Genomic DNA, 21,234 nt, shown 5'->3' with positions numbered 1-21,234 from the left:
AAAGTAATTCAGGAGAACAATTTGAATAGAACATTTTGTTCTGTTACCACAAAGGACTTCAGGAGAACAATTTGAATAGAACATTTTGTTCTGTTACTACAAAAGTAGTTCGGAAGAACAATTTGAATAGAACATTTTGTTCTGTTACTACAAAAGTAATTCAGGAGAACAATTTGAATAGAACATTTTGTTCTGTTACTACAAAGTGGATCATACATGATTTGATAAAATAATATAAAATAAAAAATGTTGTACGCCTATTACTTCCTGATAAAATGAAAGAAACTTTTGCAACGACTTAACACTTTCTTATAAAAGCATCGATGCCAAGTAAAATTACAATTTCTTTTTCTTTCTTGTATTTTAAATCATACATGCTACTCTTTTTCGTATCTTGTCAATTTTACAATAATTTTCTGCTTCTAAAACGCTACTTTCTGTGCATTTCACACGATACCAATGAATACGTTAAATAATGGAACATTTTACAATTTTTACGATTGGTACAATTCCAATATACCCAGCCTCTGTGAAATTCCGAATAAATTTCCTCCAATAATAAATCTTACCGAACAATACAAGATCTCCCAATTTTTATCACAGTACAATTCTAATAAACTTTTCAAAGTTCCAAATAAGCTCTCCTCGATGATAAACCTTACTGAATGATAAAACAAAATCTCACAATCTTCACGATTAGCAGAGTTGCAATAAATTTTCAAAAATTCTAGATAATATTCCCACAATTAGTACACGTAAAAAAATATCGACGATTCGTTTCTCACGTTAGTTGAAACGGAAATATTGAAATAGCCTGGCGCAGTTGTTGGAATCAGCCTGTACGCTGGCAAAAAGAACGAAAGGATAAGAGCAAAATAGGCAGGCGAAAGAGAAAAAGAGAGAGAGAGAGAAAGAGGAAGTGGAACACGAAAGCGTTGCAGGGCGAAATTAGAAAATAGAGATTTTCACCTGGGGGAAACAAAATGACAGAGCGGAGAATTGAAAGAAAAAGGATGGAGGATTGATACGATCTGGATACGAGTGCAAATCGAACGTCGAAGGTGTGACGCGTACACCTGGATTTTTCGAATTTCGAAGCGACCGCGAAACTCGATTCCGTTTCCGTTCGACGCGACTCCACGTTGCATTTACTTCCAGCTTTACAGAACCGTTTCCCCTGTACGCCGAAACTCTGATTTAAATCTACCAACACCCTCGCAACCGAAACGATAGCCATTGCGTTGTGAATTTTTGGAAAAATTTGGCTATGACGAATTCGCAAAAAAAAAATTACCACCCATACATTCGATCGATTTTCAATCATTGAAAAAGGCATTTTTACTTTAGGAAACAGCGTAACTTGTAGACTTTTCGCGTGTCTTCTTTTCGTTAACACTTTACCGACCGCTAGCGGTTCAACAGCATACGCACGTCCGATCGGCAGCTCTGACGCCGGCTCTGTTTCGGTTTAGACTCTCCAATACCATTCTTTTCGTTCATCGCGAACGGTAAGTTTTTCAAATTTGTATAAAACTGTGGGAGCTTAGAAAGCAGCGCAACTGACGCAACTGAGCAAGGTACCTTAGTACTAAATAACAAATACTGCTCAAATAATGAGAAAGGTTGTCGGCGACTTTATCGTGAATCTTCAAATGTTCCAGCGGCGATGAAGCCACGAAGGATACTTTAAAGATTCAATGGATTTGGAACTATGGAGAAGACACGGCGCGTTAGAAAAGGCTGTGAATATGTACGCGTATTTTGTATAGCTAATTTTTCTCCAGCATACTTCGATATAGAAATATATAAATCGAACAGAAAATCGAGTTCTTCCTGTAGAATTTTCCAGTACGTTTATGAATCCGTGATTCGATCGGAGAATCGACGGCCAGTCACGAATTCGCTTGTTTAGCGAGCTGGACTTTATGCACGTTCGCTTGTTTTATATTCCAAGCGGCGAATCTCATCTCGCTGTAAGCACAGGTGTACAGTAACATGTTTATGCGTAAACGCTACGAGCATCGAGGCATTTTCGTTGAACTTTCCACCTTTCTCGTTTCCGTCGACCTTTGCTGCAATATCGACTTTTGCTTCTGCCGCCACTCTCGAAGCAGTGGAAATTTCTGCGCGAGTGGAATTATGTCGGTTTTGTTCCACAATTTCCACGGATATCGAATCGACAAATCGTTAAACACTTGAAAATAGAATGGATTTTTGATGCCGGTGCTTCGGAAGGTTAATCACAAATCGCGAAAGATTGAAAAATATTTCAGCAATATCTCATAATTTCATGATGCAGTTCGCGGATATTTGCATCCTGAACGAAGACAAATATCGGCCTCGTGTCAAGATAAGGAAATAATATTGCGCACGAAGTGATAAATAAATTGGCCGGGAAATATAAATTTTGCTCGAAAGTTATTTGCTAGATTGTCATCCCTAAATATCTTCATCCGCGAAGAATATTTTTATCACTGGGTCATTTTTCATCCCGAAAAAATGTAATCTTATCGTAAATAAGCTACGTAAAGATGAAGTGTCTTTTAGGACACTAAATATACAAATTCCTCGTCTGTCCAACATTCTATTTATCTCTGTCCAAAGCTTTAACACGTTGACTGCCACGCCTGTTTTCAAAAAAATCTCCGTTAGACCACGCGTACAGCAGTACCAAGTGTTCTCCGCTCGGTACTCCCGTCGATATTTTCATAATGCGAGTCGCTCAACTGGTGGTCTTGCCTCTCGTTTCTTTTGTTTCCATTCCTTCGCGTTTGTTTCTCATTTCTCCACTTTCTACAAAATCAGTTTGAATCTTGGCCGAGCAACGAACAGTATAACTTAAAGTCTCTGCCCTAATTCGTTAGAATGTCGAAAGGAAAAATTGAGAACTTATTTCTTAGTGAGTCAGATAGCAGTGAAAAGGAAAGATTTTACGAGGCTTATGATTCCGGAAGAAGCATTAGACGCGCATGCAAACCATGTTATGCAAATAAAAGGTCGAACTCGAATGGACCGAACAAAGGCACAAAAGAATTTGAAGGAAACAACAACTTATTGACCAAATTGTCCCGACCAACCTCAGCTATGTATAGAATGCTTTAAAGCTTTACATTCAAAATAATTTTTTAATAAACCATTTTCGTATTACTTTTATAACAATTCAACAGTTTTATTATTATGGAATATCTTTTCAAACACCTACGACGATCCTTCGCAAGTAGTCAAATAAGCGACACCCGAATATGGGTTTCGTGGCCTGACCAGAAATTTTGCTGACACCCGAATACGGGTGTCGTGGCAGTGAACGTGTTAAACAAGATATAACTATAATTATTAGATTAGATTATTAGATTAAATTAGATTAACTAGAGAAATTGCTACATATTTCGATAATAATCTCGTGGGTAATATCGAATTATTATTAATACATCTGAATAATATTTCAATAATTTCTACAAGTATCCTAATAGTTGCGAACAAAATCGTACATATATCGCACAGAGTATCGCATCGATAGTTGAAATAGTTTTCATTCTACGAAACTCCAGAGCTATCGAATGCAATGCAACTCTCTTAACCGGACGTGGTGTAATCGTTTGCTGACTCAAACCCTATCGAGGCGACCTATACGCGATTCTGAGCAGGAGTTCGTCCAAATCGAGGTAGAGAAAGATCGTCTTATTTTTGGACACCTGCGCGACGCTCGTTCCATTGACCTTAAAAAGGTATCGCGATGGAACGCGACGTGGGTGGAAAAACCAAGCTGAACGCGGCCCACGCCGCGGATTTCGTTGTCGCCATCGACTGAAACGAGTCTCCGTATATAGGAACAAAAGCTGTCACGCGATCCAGATCTTAATTCACGATAGTTGGCTACGTACCACGATCTCGCCTTGCACAGCTACTTGTTTAACCAAGAAACGCACGTTGTCGATTTTAATGCAATTTTTTTTATGCAAATTGCAGTTGCTGAAGAAATAGGGGCACGTTTCTTCTCGTTGGTAATTGTTCGTGTTAATTGTTGCATGGCTTGGAAAGTAGAAGGTATAAAGACAAATTTTACCGACACTGAGATTTTCACTTGGAATTTTCTACAGCTGGGTGATAAACCTCTTTTTCCGAAAGATTTTTCCTTTCTAAAGGATACGATATTCTATGAGATAGCGTACTATTTGCAATCCTTACGGTCGTCAATGATCATAAATCGCACAATCGAAGAGAGTCAACCCACTGGAATGTTTTTTTACTTGTTTTTTTTTTTTTGTTAAAATATGATAATGTAGGAATTCTGTTATAAACTGAGTTTAATTGTAGGTGATTTTTATGGTTTACTGTTTTAATTTATTGTTGATTGAGACGTGTCTTTCGTAACGTCATTTCAAAGGATACGAAAATTTAATTATAAAATATGTCGATACATTCTTCTTGCTCCTGCTCTATGAATTAGAATGTCAGATGTCGTAGAATCTTTCTAACAAATATGATCACAGTTTAGAGCATCATTCCAAATTACAATTACGACTTATCACAAGTTTAAACATGGAAGAAACTCTTCGTAAATCTCCACCTTGGAGACTCTCAATCTTTAAGATTTATTGTTGCATTGTCGCACATTTTACAAGGAAATTCAAAGAAAACGCGAAATTCTAATAAAAAAATATGTATCAGCAAGTGCGCCAACGATTCCTGATTTTCCCCTATTTCTGACTTAGATTTCTAAGATTCCTGCACGCGAACACGTTTAAAGGGAGAAGAGAGAAAGTGCGATTAATCGCAGCATCCGACGACGAGCTACCTCGTCGGAAATCGATTTCCTTCGACGTTTAACGGGTCAGCCTTTACCACCGGGATCGTCATTTCCGCGAATATTTCCGCGCGCGTAATCGTAGCAGACGTCGTGTCGCTGGCTCGATTCGTTCCTCTCGAGGGGAAAAAAACGAGAATCCCCGCGAGAAACCTGGAAAAACAACGAAAAAAGGAAGAGAGAGAGAGAGAGAAAATAGGGGAAAAAGTATATGCAACGAATAGGAAAAGAAGGCGGTGGTAGGAGAGAAATAACGCGACACGAAAACCACGGCGCGATGGAATCGCGACGTATCCAACGAAACGGGGATTTAAAGTCCCGCGAGCGATTTGCGAGCTTGTCCACCGCGATTCTCTCCGTGCAAAAACCGGGCACGCGCTTGGTTCACGCGACAAAGCAAGAGAAGAAAAATAACCAAGCTGCCAGCTCGAAGCCGCTTTACCTCCTTCAACGTGTAAATTGTATTCCAACAGAAAGCTCGGCTGAAAGCTGGAAAATACCAGCGTTTAGGGATGATTGGAGGATGAGTTTCGTCAGAGTCGATCGATCTTTTCCTTTTTACGATATCTGATCTTTTATGATATAAACAGGTAGGTTTTCAATGATTTTACAGTATTTCAGAAATACGTAGACGAGGTTTATTATTGTTGCTATTAATTAAAAATTGTATTATCAATTATTATAACTACAAGACGAAGATGATAAAAGTAAAACACTGCTGTCTATTGCTCACCGTTTCGCGATGTTACATTGCTTTGTTCGTATACGTTTGTAATAACGTAAATCCTTAACTATGTTCGTTATTTTCTGGTTATTATTCTTTAACTGTCGACTAATTCTTTTCGTCGACTGTTCAAATTTTCATTTGTTTCTTCTGTTCGTGAATTTCTCGCGATTCGAGGAAAACCGCGAAGGAATCAGCTTGAAGCGTATGATCCATTCTATTCCATCGTCTCTATTGAAATATGTGTAATATTGTGTGCTACACCAGATTAGCCGCGTGGTAGTGATACACGCATATGAGTATGAGTGTGTGCGAGAGTACGTGCGCGCGCAGCGTCTCGTGAAACGGAAGAATGCAACTGTTCCGTACGCATGGTGATGAAAAGATGGTGCAATGGGTATCTAGGAATATCTTGTAAATCACATATTAAATAAATATGAAACTATTTTGATATCATTTCTACGTGTAATGTAGGTGTTCCTATACATTTATTTCGGCGACTAAGACCCACAATTGTCAACAAATCTCATAAATATTCCTATTCCATTTCAGTCAATTTCATAAATAAGTAATTAACTGCGCGAATGTAGAACGCAAGAAAACTATATGTAACGCTAAGTCACATAACGCTTGGTGGTAGCTGTGCATACGAAAGACACTTTCATTTTCTGAAACAGCACGTCAGAAGGTGAATCGAAATAACGTGTCATTATACGACACAGCATAATTTTCATCTTTCCCAGGAACAACGGTTTTTCCCGCGGTCGAAATCGTCTGGAAAAATATCCTCGCATTCGTAATCGAGGATAGGAAATAATTCGAAGAAAATGAAGCACCGTGGCTATGATACTATGCAACACTCGTTTACCATTGCCCTCTTAATGTTTCGTACAAATTAGCCGTTGTTACTCCAGTTTCCTCCGGGAAACATCAAATATTGACCAATTAGCCGTGTACCAGCGTTACATCTTAAATTACCGTTGCACTCGCGGTGCAACGCAGAGAAATTATGGCGCGCTACGAAACACGCGTCTCGCCTAATTAGGAACAGTTGCCGGTTCTTATCGATCAGCCAGGGCCATAATTCGTCAGCGTAACGAATTTCGTGGCTCGAGACGAAACCCTTTGCAACGTTCTTTTCGTTAAAGTCTGTAGCGTCGTTTTCGCGCGTTGCCAAGAGCCTCGATGCCATAGCTCGTTAACGTTTCGAGTAAACCGTTAAACTAAGCCAATATATATGAATAAATAAATATAAATATGTAGATAAAATTTCAGTCATGCTGTAATTACCGGCCGCTGCCGTGAAACGGTATTAATCTAGCTCAACCTGTAAACCGTTGATTTATCTTATTTTTTTTTTATTTAGATTAAAGGTGATTAGCATCAATGAGTTAAGGTTAGGACGGGCTATATAAAATACGTCAGTTGTGCTAGCGTTACCGACCGAGGGCGATCGGATATTAATCTAAACCAATCTGTAACCCATTGATTTACCTTTATTTATATTAAAAACGATTAACACCAATTAGTTAAGTTCGGATTGGACTATGTAAAAATGCGATCTTCTTTATATCGGAATGAAGTGTAATGGAAATTAAATATAATTAAAGGTTTTTGTGAATATCGCGGAAACTAAGACCGACAGACGGTAACATGTAAGTAATAACGTATGTACAATATATAGGGAAAAGTTGGACGGATCACCTTGACATGTTTCAAGGCCATCGAAATGGACGAGAAATCTTCTTTTCTAGACAATTACTAAGTAATATTTTCGTTCGTTTTGTAAGAAAATAATAGATGCGCAGCATTTTTTGTTTTATATTATTTTAGCATTTATAATTTTGATAATTTAATTACAAATTATAGTCCTTTCGTAGAAATAATTTATTAATTTTTATAGATAGAAACCAATCTGACTCACGCCGATTTGAACTTAAACCATGTAAGATTTTAAAAGTCGAACAGACCTAATTATTAAACTTCTTCATTTAAAATTTATCTTAATTCAACATCGAGGTCGCGATCATCTTTATTAATTTCACCTTTACATTTTGTTCCGATAGAACTTTCAGGACAACCAAATAGACAACACAGGAATAACGATCAAAGTTCATTGTCAAGTATCCTCATAAATTTTAATGGAATTTTCATATTTTAATGTCTCGATTAACTGTCAAATTTTAATTTAAATAGAAACGTTTCTCAATAAGATACTGGAAAAAGAAAGAGTTACCTAATAAAAATTGAAAAGACGTGTATTTATTTACTGGACGCGGAACGAAACGTAACTGGTCCACGGTCGTTTGGTAGTAGAACACGAACCGAAAGGGAAATAATAAAAGCAGGGGATTAATGGACAACGAGTCGGCCTGTTCAGGATTCTTATTATCTCGGCTCGTACGTCGTACATGACGTTATTAACAGCCGGCGCGATTCTAGTCCGTAGCACGGGCAACCTTCCAACAAGCTGACTCTTAAAAACGAACGCTTAAACTGTGTTACGCGGCACCGACAAACCTCTCGAACAAGCCACCCGTTTACTTAACACTAGAACTACCACACCAGTCAAATTCACTGGTTTTACAATTTTATTTTAAAATTCCTACTTCATGTTACATCTTTTTTCCGCAATGATGTAGTGACTTTCGCAACGATAGCTAAAAGAATAATATAATGAATTTTATTTTCTTTTTTTTGTATTCAAATTAAAAATAATTTTGTACCAACGCTACTTAGACCAATACCAGTCAAAATGACTGGTACTTGTCAAAGTGTAAAAGGGTCCCGCAATGTGTTTATCGAACTCCAATTAATCAGCTTCCTCGTTTCGTACAACTTGCCACACGTTTTTAAAATTTGTACTGCGTATTATTCGATATGACGATATCAGTTATCAGAAAAATTCCGAATCGATCGCTAGATCGCTAGATGCTATCACTAAAAATACCACACCAGTCAAAACGACTGGTTCTACAATTTTATAAATATGTCAACCCTCGTTTAGGGATCATGGTCCTAAATGGATTAATAATACCAAAAATGTGTTACGTAACATGGAATCCCTTCTGTAAGAAAGTAATAAATCAATAAATATAAAAATATTCTATCATTACGTATTTTTTAAAGACCAGTCATTTTGACTGGTTTTGGTAGAAATATGTTTGTGTTGACTATCGGTAGTTCTAGCGTTAATTGCATACGTATAAGTGATACTTGTTAAAACTATTTACATATGTGTGTATCTATATGTACAAGTGCTTACCTCGTCACTCTCTGCGTGGCGCCACCCAAAACAGATCCTTCCTCCTTCAAGCCAGGATAGATCTGAAAGAGAATCGTTCGTGTTAAAGAAATTTCGAAGTAAACGGATCTTCATAATAATCTTTGTAAATATAATCTGACAAATTGATATTACATACTGAGGCAAGTCGAAAACGTAGAATAGAGTTCGTCGATTTGAGGAATAGTTCTCGAAAAAATAACGAGTCGAACACTTTTAATTAAGAATTGTTTTGCAACACAGGTGTTCTATGTATTCGGTTGTCCGAAAAGTGTCTTTCTTTTATAGACACGTCTTTTACAACGATGCATCTTTATACAAACATGAAACCTAATCTGTCGAACGTTGTGATCTTTATTTTGATAGAACAAAATGGATCACAGGTAATTCGATAAAATAATATAAAACGGAAAATGTGCATCCATTATTTCCTTATAAAACGAAAGAAACTTTTCGAACGACCTAGTACATAGTTAGCAAATGTTGAAATTTCATTTTCTTCCATAGGGAACGGAACGTCCTATAAACAAATTGTGTTCTATATTTTCCACTTGTTTTCAGAAGCAGAACGAACCAAGTTTTATCCTTCAAATTCAACTCTATCGAAAACGAAGCAACATTTTTTTGCAAAGAAATGTCACTCTACATCGTCGACTTGTCTTTTCACGTAGAGTCGCCATGATCACTAAGGTACCCTGTATAGGGATCTTCATAAAGTCAGGCCAACTTCCTGCGTACATCTCGTTGGAAGATGGTCGTTCCAAGTTTCCTTTCGTTCGACTTGAGCGTGGCAGTAACACCGGCAGCTCGTGTAATTTTCTTCCGTGTCGTTGCGTTTGAAATATTTCTCGCTTGGATCAGCTCCTCCGAGCTTTTCCCATTTGCCGCGCGAGATTACACGAGCATCGGTTGTAACCAATCTGACGCTATGCTCGATCGGCCCTTTAAAGGATCGGCAAGCGGCGCGCGTAGACAAGTCATTAACAACATGGAGAACCGATCGTGCCTGCTCCACAAGCCCACGGGAATCCGGAGCCAATTTACTACAAACATACGACGTCGAAGAAGGATCGGACGATCCATCTTCAGGAGTCGATTAAGCTAATTCGGCTTGCTTGACTCACCGCCCCTCCTTAACGCGTCCCACGCAATGCGGTTTCACCATTGTTATGGTGCGATAACGAGGGAACAAGGAGGAATTTTGTTTTCTATAAAACTGGCCTTTGTTCTAGAAATCATCATTTCGCAGATGAGAAAGGAATCAAATAGCAAGTTGAATAGGAAGATAATTAAACGAAAAATTGTAGGAAAATTTGTAGCCGCACTCGACAGTAAAACTTTCCAACGGTTTCTGTCCCGTGGCTTGCTACACAGAGACGCCCTATCTATGTCCTGTTTTTGCGACCAAGTTTTCAGAACAGAGATAGGAAGAAAAAACAACATCGTATATAAGCACCGCTCTACGGCGACTTAAATCTAATTTAAAAATAATAACGCTAAAAAATGTAACTCCGACACACAAAACATTGTATGGCTATGTCGTGCCGTCACGTATCGGTACTTTTGCCTAAACCACCCCACAACCGAAATTCATTGTTTATTATGAATAGCATACACAAGTAACACTCATCTTGGACAATAAACGTTATAAAAAAAAAAAAGCTGTGGTTAGCGCCGTTGGTTACGAACGTTCAAGACCAGGTTCAAATCCTGACACTCTTAGTCCGGTTGTTTCTCCACGATTCCTAAATGAGAAGAAGCCAACCCGGATGACCCTATCCACCTCAAATTTAAATTATAAATAATATTTAAATTATAGAGCAATTATATAAGAACCTCAAGTGTATGTACGTTATATTGATTTTTTGTACGATGCGTGTACGAATTTCTGCAAAGTACATTTTTATTTACCTTCCGATTCTAATGTCACTTTATTATTAAACCGAAGAATTTTAATACAATACCCTGCTCTTCGTCGTAGGTTTCAAATTGCACCGATACGATCGTGATAGTTGGCGTCTCGTATAATGAAATTCCAAACTGTTCTATGCGATGCACACGATGCGTACGCGTAAAAGTTCCCCGAGCCACTCTAAAAAAAAAAAAAAAAAATACAAGCGAATGCTACAACTAAAGGAGAAACGGAGAAACACACGTGTCTCAGGTAAACCTACGAACGTTACGGAATACGTCTTCTATCGTTGGGAACAGCACACCGAGCAGGAACATCACAGTTGGAAAATCAAGCTCAACGTCGAAGAGAGAGAAACTACGGACAAAATCACGGACTAAAAACACAGAAATAAAAAGAGAGCCGGACCAGGGAAATCCGCTAGATTTTTCACGTTACAAACGTACGAGCAAGATGAGAATCGCTGGAGTGGTGGAATTTCGCGACAGTTACAATGAGACTACTTTAAAATTTAAATGATCCGTGTCCATGTCCGTCAATGCCACCTGTAAGTCCAATTTAATTTGGTGCAGCCCTGTGTCCTGGAACAAGCGTCGCTCGGAGATTTAATTTTTCCACGTTTGTCAGAGGCACAGTTGGCTGGCGCACGCGTGTGAAGGAATCAATTTTTGCGGGACAATGCCCGGAATTATATTCATACCGTGGCATAGCCTGATCGGGCTGAATATTTCAAAGTCCCGCGCTATCGGCAATAACCGTATCTTTTACGCAACGTCGACGCTGAACTATCGAGCTGCTTTCCCCTTTTTTATGGGCCACGATCGACTTTACGATCGGCGTGCCGGCCGAAATCGAAACGACCGAATTGTTGTTATTAACACCAAGTTTCCAGATGAGATTTATAATACGACTAATTTTCGATGAAATTTATAATTCGATATTTCCAGAGAAAGTCGATAATTCGATAATATTTTTCAATAGCTGACAACTTTACAACGACAAGGAAGTGTTTTATTGGACGAGGAAGAAAGGCATAGGTATCGCGCGAGACAGCTCCATCAACTCCACTTTGTACCAAATTTCCGATCTACTCGTACAAACTTTTTTAAATTACAATTTTTTCTTGCACACAGAAATAATTCTCCCGTGAAATGCATCGTCAAATTCGTCCAAGTTGTATCCGTGAAATTAATTTTTAATTAATCGAGTAATCGATATGGACGTTTATGCATCGCTGCGTTATTTATTTAAAATGTAGACACTGAAATGTAGGATGTTAACAAGCGAGAATTTCCTGAAGATTTGTAGAATTCAGCAAATAAAAGGCAATTGCTTATACAACAGGAAACATCTAGGAAACGTATGAATTTGCCAAATTGGAAAATGACAGTTCGAATAAAGAAGATCGAAAATAATTCACTGGGAAGAGAAAAAAGAAGGGGCAATTGGAAGTGCACGAGAACTAAATTCAAAGAACAACAGAAGCACAGAATTCGAAGTACACTCGGAGCACTTTCTATTGCAGAGCTGTTCAACAACTGTAACACGTATTTCAAAAAGCTACAGTCTACCGAGCATGTCTCCTCGATTGCCTCTCTTGCCCGTTTCAAACCGGAAGATTCTACTTGCAGCCGCGTGCACAGGAAGACAGTGGCAGAATGGAGTTGCGTTTGATCCCTCTCGACGATCCTGTCGCAAGCAATTGTGCAATCACTACGACTCACGCAGCTGAGTTGCACGAGTTGCATAATTCCCCTTTGTATCTGCGCGACCACGAAAACGCAATTACACGAAAACCGGTGCCTGTGTCGATCTTAACAGTACACCAGATCGTATCAGAGATCGACCTTTAGAAATATTTTCACCTAATGATCGTGTATAGTCCTGACAGCAGAAGCTAAATAGCTTTTCTTCTTTGCGGAGTTACAAACGCTCGTTCAATGTTGAAAATTTAGTTTCATTTAGTTTAATCTAGTTTGCTTTGCTTTGCTGTAGTTCGCCTTGTTCTACGTAAGCGCAATATGTATCTTGAGATTTAATGGTTTGATGATTTTCACGATAGAACCGGTTCATTTTCACGGAGTAACAGGTTGTAGGATTTTTCTTTGCTCTGTGCCGAATTCTTGGTAATAAAAGATAATTGTAAGTAAAAAGGTGTAATAGGAATTGGTTGAAACTTTTCATACGTAGTTTCTGGTTATTAAAGTTTGCGAAGAAACATTGAGAATTGTTTAATCCGATGTTACAAAGGTAATTTTAATATTTCGTACGCTTCAGAGACAGCTAAAGTTCTGGATTTCCAAAATATTCCAATTAATAATTCTACTATATTGTAATAACACATTTGTTAAATCAAATGATTGAAATTTTCTTGAGAAATGTAAAGATTCTGAGGAGAAGAAATTCAGGAGCGAGATTTCTCCTGGACAAACAAAATTACATCCATCTTCGATTGCAAAGAATCATCTTCACAATGCACGTGAATAATGGGAATAATTTAGGAGTAAAAGTTTGTAAAAACTTTTCTTGCAACCCTGCGCGCCACATAATCGACCGCTTTATGCGCCTCTGGGAATCGTACACGTGTCGTTTTCGCGCGGTTTACATTGCAAATTCGTCTCGGAGAAGTCGTGTTACAGTCGACACGTTGCCCGATGCGAAAGTTATCCCGGTGATTAAATTACAGCGTCAGTTGTCTGCAGAATCAAGCGTATTGTTTCGATACTTCTACCAGAAATTGCTATCAGACACGAGTGTAACTCGTACTTGTTATCAGATTTTAATAAAAATCTACTAACTTGCAGTTTGATTAAATGCGATTAAAATTACGATCTTGTCGTATCAACGATGCTAAAAAATATATCACATTCTGATAAAAATCCACTATCTCGATATTTTATCAATTACGATGTTCGCCGTATCTTCGTCAGAAAATGAAATTCTTTCCTATTCACGAAAGAAGATATTTTAAAATCGATATGAACCGGAGTAAAATTACTATTATTAGTAGAATAGAAGAATAATAATATATAACAGATGAAACGAAAGACAGTAGAGGAAGGGACAATAAAATTGATAAGCAGCTCCGCGGGATTAGTGTCGCACGTTTATGGGAGTTATTTCTTCCAGACGTGGCATTGTACAGACACTCGATGCCGAACGTCGAATTCCACCAACGATATTCCACGTTTTGCTTTAGCCACCGCGGTACTACACGTTTTCCAACTGAGAAACTGACAGTACTTTCAGGCGGCGCGTTCCAAGGAATTCGCGTTCCAGCCGATGCCTGAGAAAACTACTTACACGACAGAACGTTCAAAAGCGATAAGTCGCTGGCCCGTAAAACTTTAATATTTAGCAGGAAGCGCGAAAGAGATTGTAAAACAACCAGGTAACAGGCCGATAGCCGTGAAATCATGTTTGCATATCGAAGAAATTGAACTTTAGACCGCTGGTGATACTCGTATTATGTTTAACATTAGAATTTCCGGCATTCGAGCCAGTCAAAATGACTAGTCTTTAGAAAATACGTAATAGTAAAATATTTTGATATTTATTGACCTATTATTATCTTACAAAAGAAACTGCATGTTCTGAGATCATAAAAACTATATAATAACAATTTTAATAATACAATAATGAAGAATATTCAGTACCAAAACCTTTGGTAACAAGAATATTAAAATAAATTTCCATTGGTAAATATAAGAAGTATAATATAATAATAAGCGTAATAAGCGTAATAGAATAAATGAAATACAAATATGACTTAAATTATTAGCTACAAAATTTATCATTCGTCACATTTCTTATAAAACGTAAACTTTCCTCTGCGTGCATTTTCCGCATACATATTTTTTTACAAAGATTGCAAATGGTGGTGGTCTTATTATTATTACAGTACCCTATCTGACACCATTTGCGCGAATAAGGTGAGTTCTTTCACGTATTTTGCATCTCAGATGCTCTATGTTCTATCCGTGATTTTTCATTGCCAGTGGCAAGTTCATCTGCTAATTGAAAGATAAAATCTTTTCTAGATATCTGCTCGCCTGTAATTTCCTTATATAAAGTCCTATCTAAATCTAAAATAATAATATTATTCTTAGTACGAATTAGCGGCAAGAGAGAAACCTAAACTATAACTTGTTTCTTCGTATCGCCCTTTTCTTTCCGTCCTTTCTTCCCTAATGTTAATTTTAATATCTTACGAGTCATAATCAATTGCAATTAAAAAGAACAAAAATTGAAAAGGAAGAAAAATTATTGTTACTTTTTTGATATATCCGTTTGTATGAAGTAAAAGTAGGAACTTGTTGATGTTGGAATCATTGCTCGAATTAATGCAATTCAAATGGGCGAATTAATGTGATTGACGCCGAGAAAATTGAACTTTGATCTCACTCTTGATGCTCATATACATGTATCGGGTTGCCAATTCAATATATTTAAGAATATTTCTAATATCTAACGTTCTCTGGAATAGAACAGTGAACGTTGATCAGATTAGTGTGGCAGAATGATGTTAGCGGATGATCGAGTTTGCATCGTTCTGATAATTTGCTTCAAGTTGATACTTTTATATTTGTCGCAAGTGGAGTTTGAAAATTTATAGAAACTCGAAGGTTGTATCGAAATTTCATTTGAAATCAATATCAGATCAAATTGAGGTCGAATTGAGATTTCATAGTTTCAATAATTGCAACAACGAAGATGAGTATCTGAAAGTCTGAAATGAATTGCCGGTGTCGCGTATAAAAGTGACAAAGTCGAATTTCCACGGCATAAAAACATAATTCAACGATATTAGCAGTAGATTTACAGTTAAAAACCATTCCTTAGGATTATTATTAGGATACGACAAGACGATTCGATCAATTTCCAGACAATATACCGTTCAATTGCTATGCAATTGCGTTTAGAAGAATACTGATTTATCAACATCTTCGCGTAAATTGCATTTGTCACGTGAGCAAATTCAGCATGCTGTTTGCTGGAATAATAAGACAGACTTCCTTGAACAGAAACGATGAATTTATGTCTCAAATTTATCTCATTTCCTCCGGTGAACCACTGTTGTTCCAAGTCACGTACTTGTTGCAAATAGAGAACGTAACACTGTGACGTGTTGTCGACGGTTGAAAAGCAATTTTATTATTAAGCCGACGCGAGAACACTATTACAGGCTATATATAAAGCTTGCTTTACGTAATCTTTGATCAATAAAAGAATCATTACTTCCTCATGCAATTTTAATTCACGCCCAAAACGAACATAGATTGACCCTTGCGATATTGATCGATAAAATTACAGAAAATTTTCAAGATTTCCTTAAAAATACACGCGTGTTATTTCGTAAAGACACGTTACGATTTGGATGAGATAAAATTTGATGCAACGCGAAAAGCATTCGCCGAAATCGCAAATATAACGATCACGACGCGGAGTTGATCAATGATCGATAAAATTAGAGAAAATTTTCAAGATTTCTTTAAAAATACACGCGTGTCATTTCGTAAAGACACGTTACGATTTGGATGAGATAAAATTTGATGCAACGCGAAGAGCATTCGTCGAAATCGCAAATATAACGATCACGACGCGTCGTTGATCAATGATCGATAAAATTAGAGAAAATTTTCAAGATTTCTTTAAAAATACACCCGTGTCATTTCGTAAAGACATGTTACGATTTGGATGAGACAAAATTTGATGCAACGCGAAAAGCATTCGTCGAAATCGCAAATATAACGATCACGACGCGTCGTTGATCAATGATCGATACAATTAATATAGAAACTTGTGAAGTAAATGAAAGAAATTGTTGGAGACAGGTTGAGAAAAACACGCGTGATTTCGTGAATTTCTTACAACGTTAACAAATATATTAAACGTGCGAATTGGTAGAAAATTGCAGTGATTTCGCATCGTTCGTGCGCATCGAACGTTATCAGTCACGGTTGTTCTTCGATGGCTTGGATTTGATCAATAAACTAGATATTCCAGTACAAACATGTTAAGTAAATGGAGGACATTTTTCAAGACACAATCGTAAAGATACGCACGTTCGTCGCTTTATTAACAATACTTTCGTCTCTACTGAGCTTCGTTTCATCTGCGCATAAATTGCACTTATATTTGATTGAAGAAAATTAACAATGTAGAAATGCAAATTTGAGGGCAATCTGAAATGCATTTGTCTTTATCAGTTTCTAATTCCATAATTATGCAAATTTCCGCTCGAGCAATATAATCACCGTAGAAGACGAACGATTTTCTCTGTCTACTTTCTGCCTACAAAATTTTTAATCAAAATCAATCGATCTGAAACCCATTTGTCTTTCAGAACGTTCAATTATAGAAACTTCTGACTAAAAGATGATCCGTTTAATAGATGAAAAGAAGTTGGAAAATGCAGCCACCACAGAGGAACGAGTATTTTTCGTTACATTTTTAAATCCCAACTGGAAAACGTTGAAGGAAAAATGGACGTATCAGTGGCGTGTTAGCGACAGAAGAAGAAAAGGGAAGAGAAACGATCGGTCGTAAGTTTCTCGCGCTTATTACCGGCGAACACGAGCATTGCGTAAACACGTACGCCGCGTATTTCTGAAGAGATGAGCAACGCTGTTCGTTTTGCACGAGAAGGTCGCAACGGTGTATCTTTTTAATGCAGAACAGACTGTGACGTCTATTTACGTTGAAGCTCGTTTCAACGAGCACGTTGAAATTTTCCTGCCGCGGAATATCAAGGATATTCACTGTATTAAGTGTATATACTCTTGCTCGACGTGATATTGCTAGTAGCCAGACTGGTGCACGCTGAAGAAACTTTCGCAAGAAAACGATCGTTTTTCACTGGGTTCCTTTTTCTTCCCCTTGCAACCAATGACAGACACGTGTTCATTTTTACTCCATTTAATCGTTCGATGCAGTTTACTTATCGATCGTTAGATTTTCTCTATTGACGCAGAGTTTGGGAAAATTCACGCTCCAATTTTGTCCATAATAAAGCTTAAATCATAGTAATTATCTTGTGTTTACGTTAAATACGAGAACATTTTAGAATTTGAAGCAGAAATTTCGCCGGGTAATAATAACGATAATAAATTTTGAATCATTAGCCGAAAATTCTACTCGATGGGACTTCCCAAAATTCGGTTTCTCCTCAACCTCGAATTTCCTACGATCTCAACGTTGCTTTCCTGAAAGGATTCCTGTGTCGCCTACTTTTCGCTGACGTGTCCACCAAGAAACGTAGGTGATGGCCATTTTTGGTCCACCACACGTTCCATGCCTCGATATGATATCATAAACAGATCTTCTATTGTACTTTCCTGTTCAGATCCGCCAAAAGTTAACGCGTCGATATCTTTGCTATTTTTCTCTTTCTTCTTCTTTCTTTCTTTCTTTCCTCGATAAGAAATAAAATTAAGAAAAAAATAGCAGGTGATTGTTAAAAGGTATTTAGGAAGGTTTGAAGCGTCGTTCAGAGTAGAACGGAAAGAACAGCGGGGGATCAATGAAACGGAAATTAGGGCAAGCTACCGTATGCCAACAGTTAAACGCAGGGAAATTCGAAGGAAGGTTGAACGTGATTCAGCTGATACCTTTTCAAAGGCATCGTGTACAAAGTGATGTGCGGTGGCTTTGCCACGGGTCATTGAGCTTCAAACGAAACTACGTGACTTTGCCACAGACAAACCCATCGATGATTTTCGAACTCGAAGAACGTCATCTCGAACCTACACAACCAATTTATGCATTTATTCAACGCGTATAAATAATTTCCTTACTGTTAACACTAGTGATTTACGCCACGATGCAGTTTAAAGCCAATTTGAAAATATACGTAGAAATTACAAAAGATTTATCTCGCAATTGTACATATAACAGATACTACAGAAATATAACTAAAGATGAGATACCAAAGTACTTGGAAGGGAGGATGAAGTGGAAGGACAGGAAAATTATAGCCAGATTCAGGCGTGGAAACGAGACCAAAGCGAGGAAAAACTGGAAAGAGGAGGGAGAAGAAAGGTGCAGATTATGCGGAAGGGAAGAAGAGGACCTGAGACATGTAATGGAAGAATGCGAAATAACGGGAGGACCAAAAGACATGGAAAAAACACTGAATGAGACTGGAGAAGAGTTAATGGAATTAAAAGCAATAATAGAGAAGAGAAGGGCAAGGGCAATACAAGACGGGGAGGAAGGACAAGAAGGTAGCACGGCAAGAAGGCAAAAGACCAAAGTGACAATATTGTGTAGTCATAAGTTGCAATAGTTTGTAGTCATTAGTTTTAGAGACTAGAGATAAGAATATGCCAAGGAGTGCAATACAATAAATGTAAGAAATGTAAATCGAAAGTTCGTCCAAAGCCGAAAGGCACGGACTAAAATAAGATAAATAAATAAAAAATATAATTATCACGCATTTATCGCGCAAGTATATATCTGAAGGAAATCACAAAACTATTCAAGTAACCAATTACCCATTATATTAATAAACAATTGCATAATTAATTACAGATTTATTTATTATTATTACATATTTAACACTTAATTAATAAATAATAAATAAATAAATAATTAATTAATACGTCTATTCATGTTGTATACCGGTTGTTTGCTAAATAGGACAATAAATATCTTGCAATTTCTACGCAAATCTTCAGATTGGTTTGCAATTTGTATAATGATCAAAATATGGTCTAGAGCAAGAACAAGAAAGGATGGTTTATTTGAAGTTAAGTTTAGTTCTATCCGTACAAACAATACCCAATACAAAAACTGACTACAATATCTTTGTACGTCTTACCCTAACACTGGGCTTCCAACTTCTGTCTTCTCAGGTCAAAAATTGCTGATCCTCAACCCTCGCATCCTTCTTCCACTCCTTTACTCATTTAACTTTGGCGTCATCAAGGCATACACTCTTATTTACACACACACACTCTCTCTCTCTCTCTCTCTCTTTCGCTCTTCTCCAGCACTCTTACGCTTCTTAGTTTATAGCTTAAACAACAACTTATTACAACTTATGCTATCCCGAGAAACTCGAACTTAAAAAATACACAATAGACCAAGCGTGTACCCCGATACTACATTTGACTAACACAATCATTTTTTCTTTTTTATTTAATAATTTCAATTCACAATTTGTCCAATTTGGACATTTGGTGAATTCTTTTAGCTGTTTGATTATCGTGTGGGTGGCTACCCCCAGCGGGGTACCATCTTCGTGTTTGTTAGATTATATCCTTTGTGATACTAACACAATCATAACAGTCGTTACACTGTTAATAAAATTCTAAACACGATCTACGATCAAGTGTTCAAATACTTAGACGAACCAGCTGCTCTACAAACAAGTGTCGGCAAAGAAACATCAGATTCGAATTATTGTCGTGCACATTCTAAATATTATGACATTCATGGCTCGTATAATTCCACAGATATCAAAGTCGGTGGCCAGATGTCGAACGTTAAGCAACGATATTTACGATCCCAATTGACACTGCGATACGAACCTATCAACGTTCTGCTAATGAATCGAAGGAGGTCGGATCTCGATAGACCTGGCGAGCGTGACGAGGACACGATCCTGTTCTCCGCCAATATTATTTCTCAAGGATACAGGAACATCGAACGTGAATCACGAGATGATGTCAGTGAATCGTTCAAATCGATGATTTACGGTTAAACACTCTGTGTTTTATTGGTGTTTTATTTTTGCGAAATCGTAGCTGCCGAGAAAGCAAATGGGAAAGTTTTGGTCTTTAAACGTTCGCGATAAAATCGGATTCTATGTTTCTTGTTATACTTAATCGTGTGATTAATTCTCCATACTTTGACTGCTGGAGTTTCTCTGAAGTTTATTCGAAAAGTCGATAAAACACGTTGAGAATATAAATAGGAAACGTTGCTCGATGCAGAATGTGTTTGATTAATTGCTGAAAGATTTCACCAATTTCTTTCGCAAGAGTTTCATTTTTTCCTCTTTCTTCTTTTTGACACATTCTTCTGACACTGTTTCTTCTTCCGTACAGATTCTACGATTTTTGAGAACAAATTTTGCAGAAAGCGAAGCGTATATGTATTTTGCAACGTTAGAATAAAAAGTAATTTTGTTTAAACAATATAAATTTGTCTAGTTTATGTAACGTGCTTGTATGAAGCATTTAATATTCTCATGAAGCTTTTATCATATTGACAAAACGGTATATAAATTATTTTATTCGCATTTTTCCAAAGCTCCATTACGCGACTCTTATTTGATCCTCGAACATCAACAAATAACGAACGTTCTATGCTAATTCTAAGAAAATTTTCCTTGACTTTAGCAGTACGCTCAATGAAACTCGAAAATTGAAGAAAAAAACGTAGATTCCAAGACGACAACCGAAGCGGACTTGCGAGTCCCCTAAGGAATTCAAAAATTACAATCGTTCGGAGGAATTTTAAAATAAACTCTTCTACTCTGGTCGATGCGACGCAAAGTTGAAAAA

At 37.4% G+C, this 21,234-nt stretch overlaps 1 protein-coding gene across 5 annotated transcripts in view; it reads right to left on the bottom strand.

The window, feature by feature from the left end:
• Positions 1-21,234, bottom strand: part of LOC122569728 — a 54,251-nt gene that overhangs the window by 19,708 nt on the left and 13,309 nt on the right. For all 5 annotated transcript variants that reach the window (XM_043731244.1, XM_043731245.1, XM_043731246.1 and 2 more), the window contains one exon: positions 8,794-8,855. In XM_043731244.1, coding sequence (XP_043587179.1) covers positions 8,794-8,855 — 62 coding nt within the window. The remainder of the gene's footprint in view (positions 1-8,793; positions 8,856-21,234) is intronic.

The sequence above is a fragment of the Bombus pyrosoma genome, linkage group LG7 (assembly GCF_014825855.1).
Source record: "Bombus pyrosoma isolate SC7728 linkage group LG7, ASM1482585v1, whole genome shotgun sequence".
NCBI classification, from domain to species: Eukaryota; Metazoa; Arthropoda; class Insecta; order Hymenoptera; family Apidae; genus Bombus; species Bombus pyrosoma.
This window is presented reverse-complemented; position numbering and strand designations above follow the sequence as displayed.